The sequence below is a fragment of the Anser cygnoides genome, chromosome 1 (assembly GCF_040182565.1).
Source record: "Anser cygnoides isolate HZ-2024a breed goose chromosome 1, Taihu_goose_T2T_genome, whole genome shotgun sequence".
Taxonomy (NCBI): domain Eukaryota; kingdom Metazoa; phylum Chordata; class Aves; order Anseriformes; family Anatidae; genus Anser; species Anser cygnoides.
In genome coordinates, this window is record NC_089873.1 from 59,513,557 (window position 1) to 59,534,137 (window position 20,581).

General features: G+C 37.6%; 1 protein-coding gene across 2 annotated transcripts; it reads right to left on the minus strand.

Annotated features, from left to right (window-relative positions):
• Nucleotides 1-128: 128 nt before the first annotated feature.
• Nucleotides 129-20,560, minus strand: HCFC2 (host cell factor C2). Of its 2 annotated transcripts, XM_048080723.2 has the most exons (16): nucleotides 20,369-20,560; nucleotides 18,515-18,663; nucleotides 17,965-18,125; nucleotides 16,719-16,927; nucleotides 16,126-16,210; nucleotides 15,002-15,105; nucleotides 14,239-14,427; nucleotides 12,779-12,964; nucleotides 12,261-12,364; nucleotides 11,078-11,240; nucleotides 9,897-10,097; nucleotides 8,626-8,696; nucleotides 7,268-7,405; nucleotides 5,152-5,337; nucleotides 3,951-4,236; nucleotides 129-3,086 (listed from the first exon to the last, which is right to left on the minus strand). In XM_048080723.2, exons 1-16 carry the CDS (start codon nucleotides 20,532-20,534, stop codon nucleotides 3,061-3,063), a joined length of 2,424 nt encoding a protein of 807 aa, XP_047936680.2. In that variant the 5' UTR covers nucleotides 20,535-20,560; the 3' UTR covers nucleotides 129-3,060. The 2 variants fall into 2 exon arrangements, with proteins under 2 accessions (XP_047936680.2, XP_066853425.1); XM_066997324.1 differs by having other exon boundaries at nucleotides 129-4,236.
• Nucleotides 20,561-20,581: the final 21 nt, after the last annotated feature.

A 20,581-nucleotide genomic window follows, 5' to 3' on the forward strand; every position in this document is an offset into this window, starting at 1 on the left:
GGAAGAGTAGTACTCAGTATTACACTGCTCATCAGTAAGCCCTCTTATTTCTCCCCAAGACAAACACACTCGCTCTCTTCTCTGTATTATCCCCTCGGAAAAAGCAGACGTACACTTCACTGCTTACAACGCATTTGATAGGACAACCACTTTATTACAAAGAACAAACAATGCTTTGAAATAAGACCGATCAACTTTAATTGTACAAAATGTCAGTTTCCTTGTAGAGGTCATTAAGTAACAGGCTGTAAGACTAAGTTCACGTCAAATTCGCTATCCTGAAATATCAGATAACAACAGTAATACTTATTATATCTTCAGAATTTATGGCATGATCATGTGCTCTACTCCAAACTACATTCAAAAGATATTGCTATAATTACTTTGAAAACACAAAGTGTAGGTTATTGTTCACGTTATTTCCACTTTCACAAGAACATTCTTAAGGTGAAGTTGTAGCAGCGTCTGCCGTTAACTGGCACAACTGTCCTGCACCCACGGTCACGTCACAACTTCCTCAGCAAGTTCAGTAAACCTAGACATTTCTACAACATGGATACTGTCGCCTGATAGATTTCAGCTTGTTACATGTCATTTAGTGACTTAAGAAGTGAGTGGATAACACGGATTCTCAAGGAGTTGATGTCAACAGTCTTCCAAATGAATTTTAAATCAAACAATCAATATTTGTCTGATATCTAGTTGATAGGCAAACAGGTGAGATTTAGACATGTTCTAAATACAGTTCTAAAACGGACCACAAAGTGTATTTTACAGCATGTACCACAATTTCATTTTAAAGTAAAACCGTAAGGAATTGAAGATTTGCATATGATCACTATTCAACGTCACCCAACTTGGACAAAGAAGAGAAAATGACATCTTATGTCAAGTCAGCTGAAGAAAGCACACTTACAAGGAAATTATACTTTCATTGAAAACGCCACAGTTTTACCCTTTGGTAGTTGTGACATACCCACTGGAAAAGAAATTGTGCAAACCATGTGAAACCAAGTGCAAAAAAACTTCACCCAGACATACCCAACAGATTTTATTCTTAAATAACAACTCTACAATCACAGCTATCAACCAACAAAATCAAAGCCACAAGTGTTTTCTCTAAAGGCTTCTTTCACAGTACTAATAAGAAAAACCAAGTTATATTTTTCTAGTTAACAGCTCGTGTACAGTATTATTTTTAGTTATCAGACAGTATTGGTAGTGAGATCATACCTGATGAAATGGACCATTAAAACACAAGTATTTTAAAGCCAGTTAACTTCAGGAAAAATTCCTATACATTCATACTATAAACACTGTTTAAAGTGAATCTGGGATATCCGCCATTGTCATAATCACAAGATTTTTCTCTGGAGTAAAACCGTGTGTGTTACTCCTGTGCCACAATTAACACTATTATAGCAATTTATGGTCCCCAGCACTTTTTATATGCTATTATAGCATGTGATGTGTTGCAATAATTAAGGCTGTATCAGCACTTCTGTTACAACCCTGACTTTCAGGGTAGCTAAAACTTGGCTATAAAATCTGCTCTGGGATACTTGAGCTGTTAAATCTCTAACATCTTAGTGATACTTCTCCCACCAAACCAGGCACGTCAATTCATTTAGTTTATTTATTTACAAATGCTGTTAAGACAAATTTAACTGGCAGAGGCAAGTAATTCTACCTTGATGTATATTGTATTTTGGCATTCAGGGTAAAATTAAAGTGCAAAGTATAAACTTCATTGCACGGTAAAGTAATTTAGATTTTATTTTAAAATAAATCTTAGGTGCCTCAATCTATTCACCTAGTGACCTTGTCCAACTCAGCCATTTTCCTCTACACTTTGGTAAACATAGGTTTCTCTATAGATACATAAATAGCATTTAAAATGTTTACCTTTATTTCACTACTGTGAACAAATTTTTCATCTAGCATAGGAATGGATCAACCTATTCCTAGAAGTAATGCTTGTTGAATTTATCAGCTAGCTAGTTAATGTAAAATGATGCATAGTAAAAGGGAGATACTGAACTTGATTGGTAGAATATACTGGTAAAGCAAACAAGCACTTAAGAAGATTAACTGGAATAAATATGTCAAAAGTTGCCATACGATATGTGCAAAATTGCTTACCATGTATTCTAAACTTTGGTTAAAGTTTTCAGATTGAAGTTTTACAGAAACATTATGGAAGCAACACAAGTGATTACAAACACAGGAATGAGGTAAGTTATTATTAGTGCAAAAAGCAAGCATATGCTAAAAGCAACGCATATGGATTTAAAAAAAAAAAAAGAGAATGAATCTCATGGAAGTTTTAATACAAGACCAGAAAGGTCTCTTGTAAACATTGGTATTTACAAGTTTAAGATTTGTACAACTACAAAAGGATAATTCTAAATATTAGTAGTGCATTTACAATGAATTTATGTTTTTTTTTTTTGTAATAAGACAAATGACTAAGTATCTTTTTCCTTTTAAATTTTCAGGGGATATCTTTCAGGATTAAGATATTTGTTACAAATAGTAGAAAAATCATTTCTTTACAAAAAAAGTATATATTAAAATATTTATACATTTTAAGTTACTATATAATAACTGGAAATTTTTTGCCTTGTACTCAGACACCACAATGAAGAATGTGGTATAAGAAACTGAAATCAAACAATTTGCTCATTTACCAAATCTTTATGAGTTATTTATGCAAAATCTCTAGCAATCATGGGGACTCTACCTCAAATAGTACTGCATATGCCAATTTTTTTTTATTTGAAACTCTGTGTGTATATATATATATATTTAATATTTTAACTATCACTACCAAAAAGCTACTGGATAGAGTATGGTCCTCCACCCCACCATCTTCAGTATAGCTTCCATATGGTACTCATACCTGAGCAAGGCTCTGTAACGCTGATGTCTCAAACGTAAAAAAGGTTATATATTTTTAAGATAAAAACAATGCAAAAATAAAATATTTGTAGCATTTACAAATAGTACAAGAGTTACATTAAACACTACATTCGAAACTTGAAATTTATTATCTTGATTCTACTTTGAGCTTGATGTTTTCATATCTGCAAAAAGAAGGAGACATTGTGAAACATTTCATAATTTCACAGGCGTACATGATCAAATGCTATCAAACAACCACTGTTTCATAGTTCTGGGATACATAGTTCTGGGATCAGGGTTAAAACAGCACTAGAGTACTAAACAGTAGGAAGACAACTTCTTCATTGTTGCTACCCACCTCAGAAAACTACACTCAAAACAACCAGAGATGTATTGAACAGTTCACTTTCAACCGCACCCTGTGGATCCCAGCGCAGGGACTGGCAGGACAGTCAAGCCCATCCAACAGCCCGTTACCCCCCAGAGGGTGGGAATTTCTAGTTGGGGATGGGCATGGATCAACTTATCACAAATTTGAGTGCAGAGATGAGATGACAAAACCTATTCCTAATAGCTCTAATACAGACTTTAAAGAGTACATTAAATCACAAAAATGCACCTTATGTCACTTTATGAAAAACTATTCTGATAAGGAATGAGTAAAGATTGGGGAAAAAAAGACTACATTCCTGCATATAACTGGATTACTTACTAATAAAATGGAAAACTTTTAAGCTGAAGCGAAGTACAGGGAAATCAGAAGCTTACTAGCATTTTATTATTGGAGGGACTAAGTGAGACTCAATAACCAACGCTCAGTACCTGCTTGTCTTTGCTTGCGAACAAATACCATCTCTTAATGTTAAGCTAAAAGTTAACATCCACCTTTTCCTAAAACTTCTCCAAAGAACAAAATGACGTTACACTGCTGAGAAAAGTGCACTGCTGAGACATGCGCTGCTGAGAAAAGCGTTGGTTGTAGAGGCACAATCAGCTATTTTCTCTGCCACAGCCCACTTAAATGCTGTGTCTGACACTGACTTTACCTTGAAGCCATCGAACTTGTGTGGCCGGTCCGTATCCTCTCTCATTCTTTGCAGAAATCCTGAACACTATAGCAGGTCGTGAAGTGTAATCAACATGAGCATTTGAAAGCTGGGCAGCTGTCACTATACAAGATGTCTTAAGCCCACAGTATATTCTCATAAACACAAGCTGATTTGGATTTTCCTGTAATTGTGTGGAACGGATTGCTAAGTAGGCAGAATATTCCAAAATATTTCCAGAAGGTGAAGCCGGAGGCTCCCAAGAAAGATGAATACAGTCTACGCTCTGAAGAAAAAGAGAAAGTATGATACTATTCAGCTAACCGTTAGACACTGAACTATATATAATACAAATAGTTATAAATACATAAAAACCTAAGGTGCATCTTAAACTTCTAACCTATTCTGCTACTCTTTATTCCACAATTAACCTTTTGTTTCTTTCTTCTGGTACTAATGCAGAATCAACACAGATGCCAAAGGGTATTTTAGAAAATAAGAATGCTTATTTTCTGATCCATTCTTTCAAAAAAGAAAGATACTACACTTCTAAATACAAGTTTACTTGTATGTGTGGATGTACCAAATTTTCACTAGTAAAAAAGACAGTATGTTGGGCAAAGTGAAACACTAAACAATAAAACACATCTACCATTAAAACAAGTCACAAACCCCAGAAAAAGAAAGACAAAAATCCCTAAGTATTTTTAAGGTGGAATTTGTTGGGCTACGGGTTTGTAAAAGCTATCTACTTGAAAGTTAGCAGTTTTAAGAGATGAAAATGCACGTTAGTTTATCAATTCATTACCCAGAATTGCCCTCTGATTTTACCAACACCACTGTTCTTTTATGCAAAAAGACTAAAACCTAATCATCCTTCGGAGGTAAAGTGTCTTAAATTTTGTTTTAAACATGGTAAACCCCTATAAAATTAAGAATGCAGGAAAATAAAACAATGGGAAAATTATCAGACAATTAAGATGTATCTTGCAATGTGATCATTAAGTTTTAAAATATTTTTAGTGAGCTTCCTAAAGAATATTATGTTGAGAAGAAGTCACCAACTAAACATTTGGCACTATTCAACATTTCATTTTTCACTTTAAAAAAAAAAAAAGCCAACTAGCCAAAAACAAGAGTTCCAGGATTAAGCTTGAACAGAATTGTACGCATCAGAACAAGAACTATTTATGTTTCTCACCTTGGTGATTTTGACTGTTGAAGGAGCTCCAGGAAAACCCGGAATGCAAGTCTTGAATTCACTGACTTTACTGAAAGGCCCAACACCACAGCCATTAATTGCAGCGACTCTGAACCTGTACACTGTGCCTGGAAAAAGATCCTGTTTCTTAAGTAATCTGTAGTCTGGCACATCTGCACTTTCCAGCTGAAAATAAAGCAGTGTTTTTGTTACTTTAAAATGTATTCTAAACACAATTAGCCTAAAAAAAAAAAAAAAGACATGAAGTGGGTAGCAATAAACGGAGATTGTTAAGTTTAATTGAAACCCAAACCTGATCTAATGCTTTTGTATTTAAATCAGAAAGTTTCTGACAAAGGCACTAGCCTGCCTCAAAACAACTGGTCCAAGAACAACTCCCTCCCCTCAAACAACAGAAAACATGAAAACCCCAGACACTTAAATTGAACTGCATCTCTTGTTTAGCTTTACTTCGGAAAGTAAAAGCAAAGCAGCATTTCTAACTGTATACTTATTACTTAATTACTGTAGTCCACTGTCCTCAGAAATATTTTTCTTTGAAAATTACTTATTCCTATACTTAAAGAGTTGCAATTTATGAATAGGTAACCTAAATATTTTTGAAGAAAAGCACAGTCAGTAAGTTAGTAACAAGTAAGTTTCTGAAACATCATGTGCTAGTGTATTTCCTCGCTTAACACATACCTTGATACATCTTTGAAGCTTCCTATTGAACTATTTTCCTTGTGAATAATATGTAACAAACCTTAAACAATATAAACACCGTGAAATATACTACATATACTCTTTAAAACTGGTATGTGGAATATTTATAATGAAGTGTTTTCAAGAAAAGCGTTCTGTTGTTTTGCGTTTTAAGAAAACCTGTTGGGGTAAGACAGCACCTTGAATACCTTCATCTACTCTAACACAAACACCAACACAACAGCTCTTGTCTAACCCATGGTTAAGACTGAAACCTGTTCTCCATGAAACACCCTCTTACTAAAAATATCTAAGTTCTAACGACGTTTAAAAACCACCACTATCAACAAGAAAGCCCAAGTGCCTGAAGCTTGTTCTACTCTTTGTGAAGGCTTTTTTTTTTTTTTTTTTTAATACAATCAGTCCTACAAATACATTCTTGAAAGAAGACTGAGGGGTTTGGAGAGTGCTCAGGTTGCCTATTAATACATACATATGCATCAGAGGTTAAAATCCATTCACGAGTTTTATTTTCTCTTACATGTCCTATCTGCAAGTAAGATACCTAAGCTGCCTACTAACAGGTAAAGTGCTACAAGTAAGGCAGAGATCTGTTCTGGCAGACAGAAAGCACAGCTAAGTAAATACTGTAGTATTTACTTACTGTATGTAAGACATTTGCTGACAAACAGGTTACATACAAGGAAGCAAATGCTGATTTCTGAGTTTTGAAATCAACTCATGCATCTTTTTAAGAGAAGCAGCCTCCTGGCTGTAGGTATTTCCGCCCATTTAAGTGACATACAGTCATCAGTTTTGTTTCTAGTCCACTTGGACATCATTAACCTACACTTTCACTATCAAGACTACAAAGGCTTTGCAAATTACATGTGTATAATGTGTTCACATACAGACTTACATATTTAACAACATTATCTTATAGAAAACTAATTCAACAGCCACTACTGTTCCACATCTAGTCTTTTTAAACATTCTAGGCTGTTACTAGTATCTTTAAAATGTATCCTTGAGACAGGGAGGAAACTGAAATATTTTAGTACTGTAGGGAAATAATATACTTAAAAGTTCTTTATTTTTAAGAGTTTTACTGGTTTGAAAGTTCATTAAGTTGAATATTCCTTCCTAAGGCTACAAATAGAAATATGGAAAGAATTAGCAATGGCACAATAAGATGTTCCATATAACTAGACAAAAACAACAGGAAAAAAATACATCTGGTTTAGGAAACAGTAAAAAAAATAAAAAGCCAAATATGTCAGGAACTTTGATCTCAAAACTCCTATAAGCACCAGTTTGTATCAGAAAGTTCCACATTTTGTTGTCAAACATATGAACGTTGGATTCCAAAACACCTGTGTGCAAGGTATGTCAGAGAAAAATTAGCAGCTACCTTGTTAGAGTTGCTCAGTGTTTCCTCTGGCAGCAAGTAGAACTGGCTCACCACAGCACTGTTGTTCTTAAAAATTCCAACATCATACCACTGCCGGTCTCTTGCTTTCACCGGTGCCATCTGTCTTTGTGGAGTTTTCTAGTATTTGAAGAACATGTTATGTAGACCATCCATACACTTTAATGTAATATAAAAAAAACATTTCAAGACTAGTGTATGCAGGAGAATCCCCTTTCATACCAGTAAATTACTTCCTTATACTTTAAATGAATACGCATCTGCTGTTGAAATACTGTTCAAAACCAAGCGGTTCTAAGTATTTAGACTCAGTCCATCATTTAGAAAATAGGAAAGCTGTAGATGGGACGTCATCTCTGACGTTCTAGTTTAAACAGGAAGGGGAAGAAGTTTACAGCTGTAGAACTAGGCGTGTGTAGCAGCCGGTAGTTGTGAGTTAATTTTGCTCAGAGGCCAAGAAGAACACTGCAATGTGGTTGTACATCAGCAGCTCTACCTGGGATTCTGCTGTATCTCAGCCCCAATCATACTCCCTTGAAAGCAGCTACTAAATTCACTTGCATCTGAGATCAGGGCCTCCACTGTGGCATGGGGCAATGGTTGTGGAGGGCATCAGAACTATTCCTGACTGGCCCAGAAAGACAAGCTGTCTTTCTTGCTTGTCTCCAGGCCCCAAGGAGAGCACTCGCAGTGCTGCCCAGCGCAGACAGATGATGTCCCTGCTAGCATGGGAAAGGGGTAGGAGTGGCAGCTGCTATTGGCAAAAGCACCCCAACCCTTTAGTAGCAGCTGCTTCTTCCCATCCTTAGCTCCACTCTTTTGGTGGCACCTCGGTTTTGTGTATTAAGTTGTAAGCAGGTGAAATAGGAGGCATTTACTTTTTTTCAGGCAGTATTTACAGCTTGCATAGCCAGTCCCCATCTCCTCTAGGGAAAAACATCAAGATGTCAGTTCAGTTACGTTTCAAACCTACAGATCAGCAGCTAACACTATATCTGATCTAATACGTTTTAAATTCAGTTGTGCAGACAGAAAAACATTTTACATTTGCACATTATGCAGCAGAAAGACCACTTCACTGTGCCAGTCAATAAAAATGATCTAACAGCTGAAACACATACTTGGATCTCCTCCCGAATACACAACTGCTACTTAGATTCAAATCTAACCCGCACAATGAAATTAATTCACAACAGAAAATATTTACCCCTGTATTATTCACTTCAAGCCCTAAATATACCTTGCTTCTCTTTCAAAGAGATACAATTAAAGAAAAACAGAAGAGCCCTTACAACTAACCAATAGAGCAACAGAACTTAATTATACTTATGCAGACTTACAGAGGAGTGTGAATCATTTGTCTGTCCAGTATTGACCCTCGTTGAAGGCATGATATAAGCAGTTTCAGCAGCTAGAAACAAAAAATTACACTTAAGTTTTTCTTACAAATTAAGCTTTATAACACAAAGTCCACAGAATATAAAAGCTGACCTCAATAGCCATTTACAAGTGTTTGCTGCAAAAGTATGTCTCAAAGTTCTTTTGCATGCAGCTTTATTTGTAACATGAACAACTGATTTTGGTTTGTTTTATATTCACAGAACAATTATAAGAGCCTGACGCTGCAGACAACTACAGATAATACAGACAAGACTCAGAAAATACTAAAATATGACAGGATTATGAAATCAGTATGAAATATTTGTGAACAAGTAATAAATATCAGATTGAGGCACATACTGATGACACAGTATGAATCGCCTAAGCATGAAATCTTAACACACTGCTTCAGAAATAAATACAGTTTGAATTCTGAATAAGAGCAATTAATCTTTAAACTAACCTAACAAATAGGAAAAGAACATTTACTAAATTTAAAATTGAATTTAAAAAAAAATGAAAAGAAACCAAAGCACATGAAAAACTCAAGGGAATATTAGTATTCTATACTTGTGTTTGTTTTTAAAAAACAATACTGTTCAGTAAAAATTACACTACTTGTATTCAGTAAGAGAATACTTTAGCTAACACTCAAAACAATAGCAAGCACAGTCTGTTGATTTTCATGAAAAACAGAATTGAAAAAGTGTTTATGTTTAGTTTTTGTATTGGTGCTTATTTTGGATACTTCAAGCACACTGTGAAGAGGTCACCACCTTTGGCTAGTGGTGAGCTAGCCACAGCCACATAAGCTGGCCATATTTGTTACAGGGGTCAATTGTTTAAAATCAAAACCATGTAAGTTTATTATCTGTAGACTTTTGCTGATGAAACAAGCAGACAATCACTGAATGAAAGCAAATATCCTACAGGCAACAAAACTGGCTGTCACTGCTGTTTAAAAAACAGGCTTCTGCATGAACGAAGATTTAAAGGATTTTTCACTTACAGGAAACAAAGTTGTTTGCAAGAATATAAAAGGAATATCCTGATTTTAAAAGATGTGTAAAACATAGCAGAGATCATTCAGGCTGCCCAAGGTCCTCCACGGCCCAAAGCCCTATCTCAATCCCAGGTACTAGCCAAGATGGGAATCCCACCACACTACAGGAACTCTGATGGCCTTAGATATATATGGCTCAAAATACAGTATGTGAAACACATTTCAAACCTTCAGATTTTGAATTGAATGTTGTTAGTGAAGTTTCATCTTTAACAACTGCCCCATTTGTACTTGATGATTCAGTTTTAACAGCCTGCTGGGTTACCATAGTTTGTGTGCTGGAGACAGTACTGGATACAGAAGCATCGGGCATTACAGTTCTTTTGTCCAAGTCATGTAATTCACCTACATTTGCTGAAGTCTGAGGACCTTAGAAAAAGAAAATATTAACCAGAATTCAATACTGATGACACCTAACAAATCTCAACTTGATCTAACGGCTTTAGTTTCACATAAAAACAGACGTTAGCTCAGGCTTAGACTAAAATAGATCAGATTATATGCATTGCTAACACTTTCTTTATGTAACTAGCATAATAAGAACTTGTCTGTATAGTCATAACCAAATACATGTTAACAGTTGTATTCAAATAGCAATTTCATTTGTGCTAGATGTATTCTTTATCTATTTAATCCTTTCTTAACCAATTTTGGGGAAAAAAGTATTCACACAAATGAATATCACAGCTTTATAACAAGCAATTTCATATTAACATCAGTGGAAGTCTACTTCTTGCTCAGCACTAAGATCCCGAACTTCCACACAATAATTAAAACACACTGCAAAGGAAATGAAAAACGTAACACCACATAAACTACGTAAAAGTCAAATATAAACAGATCAGGTGCTTGCGCCTGGATTCACCCCACTGAACTTTCAGTGAAGTGCCTACATCAGTGACTAGTCAGTTTCTTTTTCCTCTGTAACCAGAGAAAAACATGCTCCTCTCTACGTCATCTACCAGGCTAGTAACTTTTCATTATTAACAGGCAGAGAAGTACTATCAAAAGGAGCCTTGAGCTACTATAACCTTACCTAGTACAATAGATCTGGTACTGTCCATCTGGTCTTTGACGTTAAGAAGGGCTATTTATGTTTAAAGAGACACATTTGCCATCATAATATTGAATATATTAAGAATTTTCTCTTGTGATACTTAAAACAATTTAGGATTTCCTTTTTCCATGTAATGTCTAAAATTATGTATAGTAGTAACTAGCACAAGGATTTTTTTAAATGCATATATAAAATAATTTTAAATTGCAAGACAGAAATAATCTTATTCTGTGTTTGAGATGACTTTTTAATTCTCACTTTTTAATTATTTTTTATTCTGTAGATATCTTACTTGAAGTACAAACAGGCAAGAGAGAAGGGGCATTTGATTCTTTGAATCCTGTTGCATCTGCATGGTTTTTCATAGTCTCCTGTGTAATCTTGTTCTCAGGTGCTGCAACCTTTTCTTTTCCTTCTATTTTTAATAATGAGTTGGATGAAAGGGAAACTTGGACCTAAATATTAACAAATAAGTTGTTTTGGTTAACTGTGAAGTTCATAAATTTCGGTTGCAAACATGGCATGAAAATGCTTGCTCAAAAACAACAAAAATCCTCCTACCAATCCCCCGGCACTTTAAAATACAACAAGCAATCAACGTCACAATCCACATTATTCTAGCCATCATAAAAGAAAGACTGAAACTAAGTTAACTTGGAAGTGTCCCTGTCCCCTGCTACATTTTATCTGAGTGAGCTCACATTCTTATCACACAGAAGCTCATTAATACATACATTTAGCCTATTGGGGTGGGGGGACAGGGGTTGGGATGGGCAGGGGGGCAAAAATCACAATTAAAGAGGCTTTCAACCACTGCTTTCCTGGCGCATATCTAAGATATTTCTACTGTTAGTAAAATTCACAGTACTTCTACGTGTGTTTTCTGCAAGAACACATTATGAATTCCATACAGATCTAATTCCATACAGATCTACACAATTAAGAAAAGGTCTATGTTATTAAAAATGGGATCCTTTAGCCAGAGTTCTTCCTCTGTTTCTTTGTTATTGGCAAAACAGCGGAACATGTACAACTGCACAGCCAGAATACATAATAATTGGGTTTATACTGTAGTAGAAACCTACTGCTAAGCAGAGCAGCATGAAAACCTGAACTAAGAAGGAACATGCATTATCCTTTTTGCTTCCCACATGAATTTCACCAACATTTTGAGGGTGAAAAGTATTTCTCCTGTTATCAGGCTCCCAGTTAGCATTCTGGAAGCCAACACAGTTGCAGTTTGCTCTCTGTATTACCAGGAAGAGGACTTTAAAGACCGTGTCAATCATGAAAATAAAAAGGATGTAAAAAAGCATATACAACCACTTCAGCGCATGTCTTTGTTGTTGTTTGATTTGGGAATTTTCTAAGGTCTAAAAAGTAGGCAGGGACTTTAAAAGCTGAGAAAGTGTTTTGGCAGTTCTCTTGCTTCCCACACTACTTTGCCACTTAAGCATTTTTCAATTTACACTTACATTATTAGGAATGACATTATTTGCTTGGCTGGGATGATCCACCTTCATTTCTGGACAAGGGACACTAGTCAATGATTGTGGAGTTTGATGCAGAGAAGAGCCACCTTTCAGGTAAACAAAAGCAAATCGCAATCAGTTACATAAAACTTAGTATTAATGGGTGGAATCTATTCCAGTAAGCACGAGGGAGACATGAGGTTGCCTGAAGAATGACTTGGTTGAAATGAAACTGCATAGCCAAACAGTCAATTAAAATCCCTTCCTCGCCGTCTCCTTTCTCAATTCATGCCCAGTACTACACAAATATCTCCAGCGTTCAGATAGCCAGAGCTGACAAGAGACAGGTTAAGCTGAATTTTCCATAATTACGATGTACACATTTTGGAAATATCCAAAGAAAGAGGGTATGTCTCTCTGAGTCATCTTACTTAAAACAAACAAACAAACAACTCAGTTATTTACTCAAATCTCTACTCTACCTTTGCACAAGCATTAGTGTAATGTGATCTGACTACTACCTTGTGAACTCAGCATGGATGTCTCAGGAGCCCCAGTGCCAGGTATTCCAGCCGCTGATGGCACTGGTGAATCAGCATGTAATTGAAGAAGATATCCTTCAACAGTAGGTACTTCATCCCATTTCACTTGAAAAGAGTTGGTTGTAGCTCTAATCAGCTGTACCTGTGATGGCGCTGGAGGTTTCTCTACAAGAAACCAATAGAATACAGGTGCCATATTTGAAACTTCCCCTTTTAAAAGCTTAAGAAATATCTACATAAAGCAAGAAAATCAATAGGTCCCTTTTCACTTATGTATAATATGTACCAAATTCAACAAGAAACATTGTCAAGTGTGTCAGGTCGAGCACAGAATTATAAATTCACATTCTAAAGTGTTCAAAAACACTGAATTTTTGATGCCTTTCTTAGTGTTTTAACGGCTCTTCTGCTGCTGGTATGTCTTTGTGTTGTATACACATCATTATAGGCATTACAGTACACGAGATCCTTTTCCTTTTCTAAAAGGCAATGTGCAGCTCTTTGGCTCCTAAAGCTTTACATACTCCTGGAAGGAATTCATGGAAGACTGAACTTCCTTTTTGCCTGCTCTCTCTAGCTAAAGTGAGCTTTCCCTCAAACTTCTGCACAGGCTGAAGCCCAGGCACGATTCAATGCCGATGACCTGCTCTCCTCACTTGTCCTGATGCCTGACTAGGTTGCACTCTCAAGCACATCCCTCCCCTGCCACTCCTTTACTTATTCTAACCTTATCCTGAGGGGAGGGAAAAAAAGGGAAAAAAAAAAAAAAAGAAAAATTCTCCACTGCCCTAAATGTTTCACATTCTCCAATAACCATCCTTATACTTCTGCTTGAGCAGGCAACAGCTCCCTCCTGAAAGTGCTATTCTAGTTTCCTCACTCCTGATACCATCTCCGTGTCCTGCTAACAAACAAATATCCATCGTGTCAGCTACTAATGAGTGATTAATACCCCAAAATCCCCTAAGCCCCAGAACAATTTGGTCCTTTCTCTGATTCAACAGTATCTTTTTTCAGTCCAGGAGATGAGGAAGCAGCAGCAGCAGCAACAATCCCAAGAGAAGGAGGGGGTTGGTTAAAAAAAAAAAAAAAAAAGGTAAGTAGCAACAGAAGAGATCACTCTAAGAAGAGAGGCCAGGAACTTTGAGTTTAGGTAAAACACTCCTTTTATGTACCAACTATGGCATGCAATACAGAATTTAGCCACAAAGTTCTTTCAGGGGCTTTAAACATGCCTTTCTATTTTCTTCTGTTTGAATTACAGCTGTAGTCTTCAAACAATCAACAGTGAAGCGTGGCTTATTTGAATAAGCTTTAAAATTTAAAACACTTTTGTGCTTGCTACAGCTTCAGAGCTTCTGAGCATTGATGATGCCAACTCCCGATATATTAATAAAATATGGAACATAGTACAAGTCTCTCATTTATTTCTGACTCACCAGTATCAAGGTACCAAAGATCTTTGCAGCAAACTTGATTGTTCCAAGCTTTTCTGTAACCATCTCTACCACTCCAGATATACAGACGAGTGCCAACTGCTACCGCACAGTGTCCTGCTCTTGGCCCTGGTAACAAGTTACTTTTGTCTTCCTGGCAATCTGAGATCAGACCTATCCATTCTGTGGTATCTAGTAAACAAAACTCGAAAACTTTAGTTTCTAGATGGATTTCAAAGCATGCAATACAGATGTTAATACACTTAACTGCTCAGAGAAAATGAAAATAAATCACATCTGTTTTTATAATGACTGCATTGGATTTTTCAATATTACAAATAGAAGGTCACTTTCCAATTCATTTGTAAGATATGTTCAGTTGATTCAGGATCAATTTTCTGACCTCTGGTGCCCATCTCAGATAAACAGAAGATCAGAAATTGAAGATTAAGGGACAGTTCTATCACAGTTTAGAAAAAAATTCATTTCAGGATCTTTCCTGTGTCCTACTATAAATGAAGAAGTGCTATCTATTTCACCTAGTATTAAAAGCTGTACGAACAAAGATTTGCATCAGCAAACATGCTGAATGATCAAAGAAAAAAGCATTTCTTAAGAAAGATGAAAAAAAAAAAGGTATCTTCTGTATTCAACTATGTTTACAACTATCTTAAAAACTATCTCAGGGTCTTTAGAATATTTATTCTACTCTGTTAAGAAAGGATTAATTCAAAATGCCCACTCCAAGACAGACAGAAACACTAACCCAAATTAAGATAAGAAAATGAACCGGTACATTTCCATTCACCATCATGAGCAGAAATTTCACCTCCTGCTGACTGTGGAACCCATCCACCAAAAACATACATTCTGAAATATAGGAAAAGAGGGAAGAGGGAAGAAGAAAAGAAAAGTGAATTAACATTTCCAGACCTGCTGCATGTGCTCTCTCAAACTAGGACAAAACAGAAATTTCCAGCGCTTTACAGTTCTTCTTTACATCAGATTTTATTTGTGTCTCGCTGCGGACATCTACCTTCTGAAAATTTTGAGTAAGTTAACTGATTAAAAATAAATAAAATCTCAAACAACTTCCCAGAAACAGAAATTAGTACTGTGTTCCTTTTACAAACCACCAACCTGCTAATACTCTCCAGAAGTCATGTGTTTACATGGAATTTCTACAGCCCTTTGCTGTAGACCTCTCAATAAATCATTCTAAAGTTAGAAAACAGGTATCTAAGTCAGATATCAAAACCCAAAAACATAATGCAGGCTACAACCTGATAACATTTTATATATAAAAAATGCTAAGCTCTTGGCTCAGGAAACAGTTTCTCAATTCTTTCCCACCCCCTGCCTCTTTCTCCTCACCCTGGCTTGTAAACAGATAAAATGTACTGAAATCCATTTTGTCAGTGCTATCTGCCAGAACGAGTCACGCTGGCAAGAAGCAAAGAACTGAAGAACAGACTACATAAAAACTGGTCCACAAAAATACAGAACAGCTTTGCCTAGAACTAAACTCTACTCTTTGGGTCAGTTTATTTGTGTACCTATTTCCCTGTCGCAGATTCAGAGGCACCGAAGTTGACTCCCGACAGAGCCAGCTCAGGTCCAGCTGATGCTGCCCCTGAATGCACAAAGATGCATAAAGGAGCTTGGAAAACTACTTGTGGGTCGGGCAAATCATCCTGCTGCATGGAAATACTGACAGTTTGAGAACTCTGAATTAAAACCAGTACTTTTTAATTTCCACTGAGGTAGGGTAATAGAAGTAGAAAAGTACTCTACAGGGCTGATGGTTTATACTGAGCAGTAGTGGATAAGCATCACCGTTCTCCTACTACGTGTACCTTTCTATAGTTGAGCTTTTAACAACAGACATACTTGTTTCCTATTACATTGGCCGTATGGAGACTGCGAGGAAGTGGAACTGTCCCTTTAGTTTCTGGTCTCGACCAGGTCATGGTTTCTAAAAGAAAAAGAAGAAAAATCTTCAATCAACTTATTACTGTGAATTTCTCAATCTGGATTTTAGGAGGGAATGAACCTCTAACATTCAACAAAACAAAATTTCATCTTTTTAAGGTGGCCACGTTAAAAAAGAAAGCACAGTAACAGGCACTTAAAGCTTCTTTTAAAATTCATAAAAAATTAGTCAGAATTTTCTATCAGTTTTCCAAAAGGATATATTAAGCTCATTTTTTTATGATTATTCAACTCTGTTATCACAGTGACATCCTTTAATGCAGCCTAAGAAAACAAACAATCTCACAGCATAACCCAAATCCGTGAGGATGAGGATAATAAATGCAAACAATGCTGTATCCATCTCATTCCAAAAATTACAGAAGATTAACACTGTAGTTTAAGTCCCAATAACATCTGCACTACAGCATGCCATTAATCCTCACATACTTTAATTTTTCCTCATTGCCAGTGAAGCCCCTGAACTGACTTCTACTGGCAGATAAACTCACCTATGTCAAGTTCCCAGAGATCGTTAAGCCGACAGCCACACATCCCTCCAAAAATGTACATCTTTGGATTTCCCAAATCTTTTCTGCAGTATACAATGGCGGTGTGAGATTCTCGGGGAGATGGCAAGATACCTTTTGTCACAGGAATACTCCAGCCAACAACTCCAGAACCATGCTGCAGCTCCAATTCATAGAAATCATTTAAATATCTAGGGTATGATTGACACAGTATGAAAAATATGTTTAAAAACATGACTTAAGTGAGTTTTAAATGCTGACTGCTTACAAGCATTACACCTTCCACCTTGGAAGAGCAGGGAATTTTAAAATCCCAAAACATTCGATGGCATTGTGGACAGTATCAAAACTAAATGAATTTAAAACAAAAAAAATGAACTATTGTAACTTTTTGCCTCTAAGGAAGGCACACGATACTTACATCATACTTCGTACACCATAGCTTGTGAAAGAAACATTCAAAACTGGTAAACAACATTCTTAGCAGAAATTACCACATGTGGATAAAGCTGGAATAGAGCATGAAGTTGTAAGAAATGCACTATGACATGGGACTTAAAGAATTTCTGCAACTCAAAGGTAACAAAGGTGAAAAGGAGCTGGTTCTTTACTGGTGTGTTCAGGCTGGCCAAGAGACAATTAGCCATGTGTTGATGAATCTATTGGAATGTTATTTTTAGATAACTTGAATCTTGGCATTCACGCTGAATACCTCATTTAATGAGCTTCAGATTGCCAGTTTGTAGCTCAGGGGATATAAGCACTAAACTGCAGGTAAGCATGGTACAAAATTTCATCGTTATAGTTCTGTTTGCTGATAATAAAGGCAACTGCAACTGTTACTTTAAAAAAAATCCAGATTGTTTTCCAGAGCATTGTAGAAGAAACTTCCATTGTGAATTCCCTGATGACTCATGAGACTTTGCTTCTTTAAGTAAACCTCACAAGCACACGTTCTTAAAAACATCCCCCAAAATATTAAGGAAAAAAAACAAACCCTATTTAGTTTTCCCTCCAAAGGTGTCAGGGCTTTCAGTCTGTGTTCCATAAACTGGGATTAGCGGAAGAAATATTTAAGCTTCTTAGCATGCAATGCCATCCATCCCACAACCAACCCAAATGCAGGTAGTCAGCAAGCAAGACAGCCTCCCTAAAATGTTCCTCTTCAAAATTGCTGCATATAATTATTTATTTTTAAAGACACTGGATTCAAACCAAAACAGCATACCTGGGAACATTATTATTTGAATCCTCACTCTCATTTGCCAGGCCACCAAATAAATAGCACTTGTTACCATATAAAGAAAAGCTGTGGCCAAGTCGAGGACAAGGTGGTGATCCAGTGGAAGGAGCTTGAGGTTTTACTTTTTTCCAGAGCCATCGGCTTGCCTTAAAGACAAGAAAGACGTGCTGAGAAATATCTTCATTTATATTTATTCATACTCAATGAATTCAGATAATATTAACACTCCTTGCATATTATGTGAATGATTTTTTAAAGAGTGCTGAGCTTTTCTTAGGGCATACATTAACAGGGATACATAAAAGCTAACTTTCATAAAACATTAAATATTTTATACTTTGATTAGACGGAAGTCTTTTTTCCGAAGTTATTTACATTTCCTCCATCTTCAGAGTCTATTTAAAGAGTTTATTTTTCCTTGAGCAAAGCAAAGCTCATCTAACTGCACTCTGCAGTTGGTAATATAAAATGTTTTATTCCTAAATAAATACACAAAGTAGTCCTCAGAACTGGAACATTTTCATACATTTCCTACCTGTAATTCATATAAATCATTACTGTATCTTCCATATTCAACCATTCCTCCAAAAACTAATATTCTGGTACCATCACAAACAAATCCATGTGCTGCGCAGCCTGGAGGAATATCTCCCCTTACAGCAGGAAGGAACCATTGATTTGTAGCTACAATTAAAAAAAAAAAAAAAAAAACAAAGAAAAAAACAGTGAGAAGGAAAGTGTATTTTTAAACACCTCTACTTTCTAAAGAACTACCTTTTAACTGCCAGATGACTGTGAACGGGCTGTTTAACACTAAGTTTTTAAAATAAGAAATCAGTTTAATCTGATTTAAAACACTAAAACAAACACACACACACACCTCTATCAAACCAATGTTATTCAATATATAAACGAGCACGAGGTCACGGTAAGTCAGTTACCAAAGGCTGTACAGCAATTTAATAGAGTTGCTGAAAAAAAGTGGCACTCGGAGAGTGTTAGTCCTAGAAACAGAATTATTATAGCAGCAGCAGCAGCATGGCAGTGTGCCTGGACTTAATAGCCCTATTGAAAAACTAATTACACTATTTTGGGATGTTAATATCTACAGAGTACTGCACTGATACATGGGAAAGGAGAGGCAAGAACAGCAATTGAGACTGTCTGGTACCATAGCATATTGTCGTTCAAAGCGTTTTGGAACTAAGCAGTTACAAGGGATAGCCTTCTCCTTTTCCTAAGCTTTCTTCATGAGTAAGAAGTGTGAAACGTGTGAAATTAAAAGCTTCCAGAGAACACTGCTGTAGGGGATTAAGAGGTCCTCAGTGTGTCATCACGCTCAGAGCAGGAGTAACGGGTGCCATCCCACACTCGGACACCCCAGGTCGCAGCCCTGCATCTGAGCCCTGAGAAAAGAGGTCAGTTTGAGCCAAACGCACGTCTGGGGGCTGGAATGGCTGAGTCACGGTCGGTCCTTTTTGTCACTGCTGCAAAGGGGCAAACACCTTTGGAATCTGGGCAGGAAAATAAATAAAGTGACATTAAGACTCGCTTAAGACATCTGCCACAACCGTTGCTCCAAAAGACAGCAACGTGACTGCTTTATCTAAAAGCTTTATTTAGGTTACTTGTCATAACAGTGAGGTTAAGAGATTGCAGCCTTCCGAAACGTGACATCTTTAAGCTCCCACAGAATAATCCGCTTGGAAGAACTCTAACACTACGCATTTTCCTTGTAATGAACTACGTGCAGAACATTTCCACCCTCACGGATTTTGTCTCAAAAAAAAAAAAAAAAAGAAATCCATTCAGCAAAAAATACCATCATCTTTTTGGAGTGTGTGGTTGTACTTTTGAATGATTTTTAGAAGTTGGCGAGTTAAAAGGATGGCTGACGTGCTCTTAACTTTGATGCTTGCAGCGTATTTCACACGAAGCCGCAAGCAGCGATGAGAAGCGCAGCTCAGCCACCTCACTCTTCCACCTCAGGCCGAAAACTGAAATCTCACGGAAGTTTTCCAGCCTTCCATCGCGCACAGTTCGGGCACCTCATCCTTCACTCAGGACAGCAGCCGTTGGCAGCTTCCCGCTTGAAAAGGCTGCCGGTGCCAGCCACCGCGCTCGTCTCTGCGAGCTGCCACCAGAGGGGGACCTGGGCACGGCGGGGGAGCGCCCACCGGGGGAGCCCCCAGGCTCCAGGACTCAGCAAACGGGGAGGGGATGAGGAGCACAGGGCGATCCCAGCGGCAGCCGTGCTCTCCGGGGGGAGAGGAGGAGGAGGAGGAGGAGGAGGAGGAGGAAGGAGGAGGCCCCCAGGGACATGGCGGCAGCGCCGCCGCCCTCTCCCCGCCGCCCCCCGCTCCCTACCGCCCCGCCCCGCGCCGCGCACCCGTGTTGTAGACGTGCAGCTCGTCGGCGATGCCCTCGTTGCCGCCGCCGAAGATGATGACCAGCTCGCGGATGGCGACGGCGCGGTGCCCGTGGCGGGAGCGCGGCACCGGCCCCGTGAAGGAAGACACCCGCCTCCAGCTCAGCCCAGCGGCGGCCGCCGCCATCTTACCGCCGCTCCCACAATGCACCGCGCCGGCGGGCCGGGCCGCAG

What these genes read in the sequence shown, in the direction of transcription:
- HCFC2 (XM_066997324.1), bottom strand. Translation starts at nt 20,534, where the DNA reads ATGGCGGCGGCCGCCGCTGGGCTGAGCTGGAGGCGGGTGTCTTCCTTC. An exon ending in ATGATTTATATGAATTACAG is followed by an intron (nt 18,126 to 18,514) that starts GTAGGAAATGTA and finishes CTTGTCTTTAAG; the next exon opens with GCAAGCCGATGGCTCTGGAA. An exon ending in GCCAATGTAATAGGAAACAA is followed by an intron (nt 15,106 to 16,125) that starts GTATGTCTGTTG and finishes CCTATATTTCAG; the next exon opens with AATGTATGTTTTTGGTGGAT.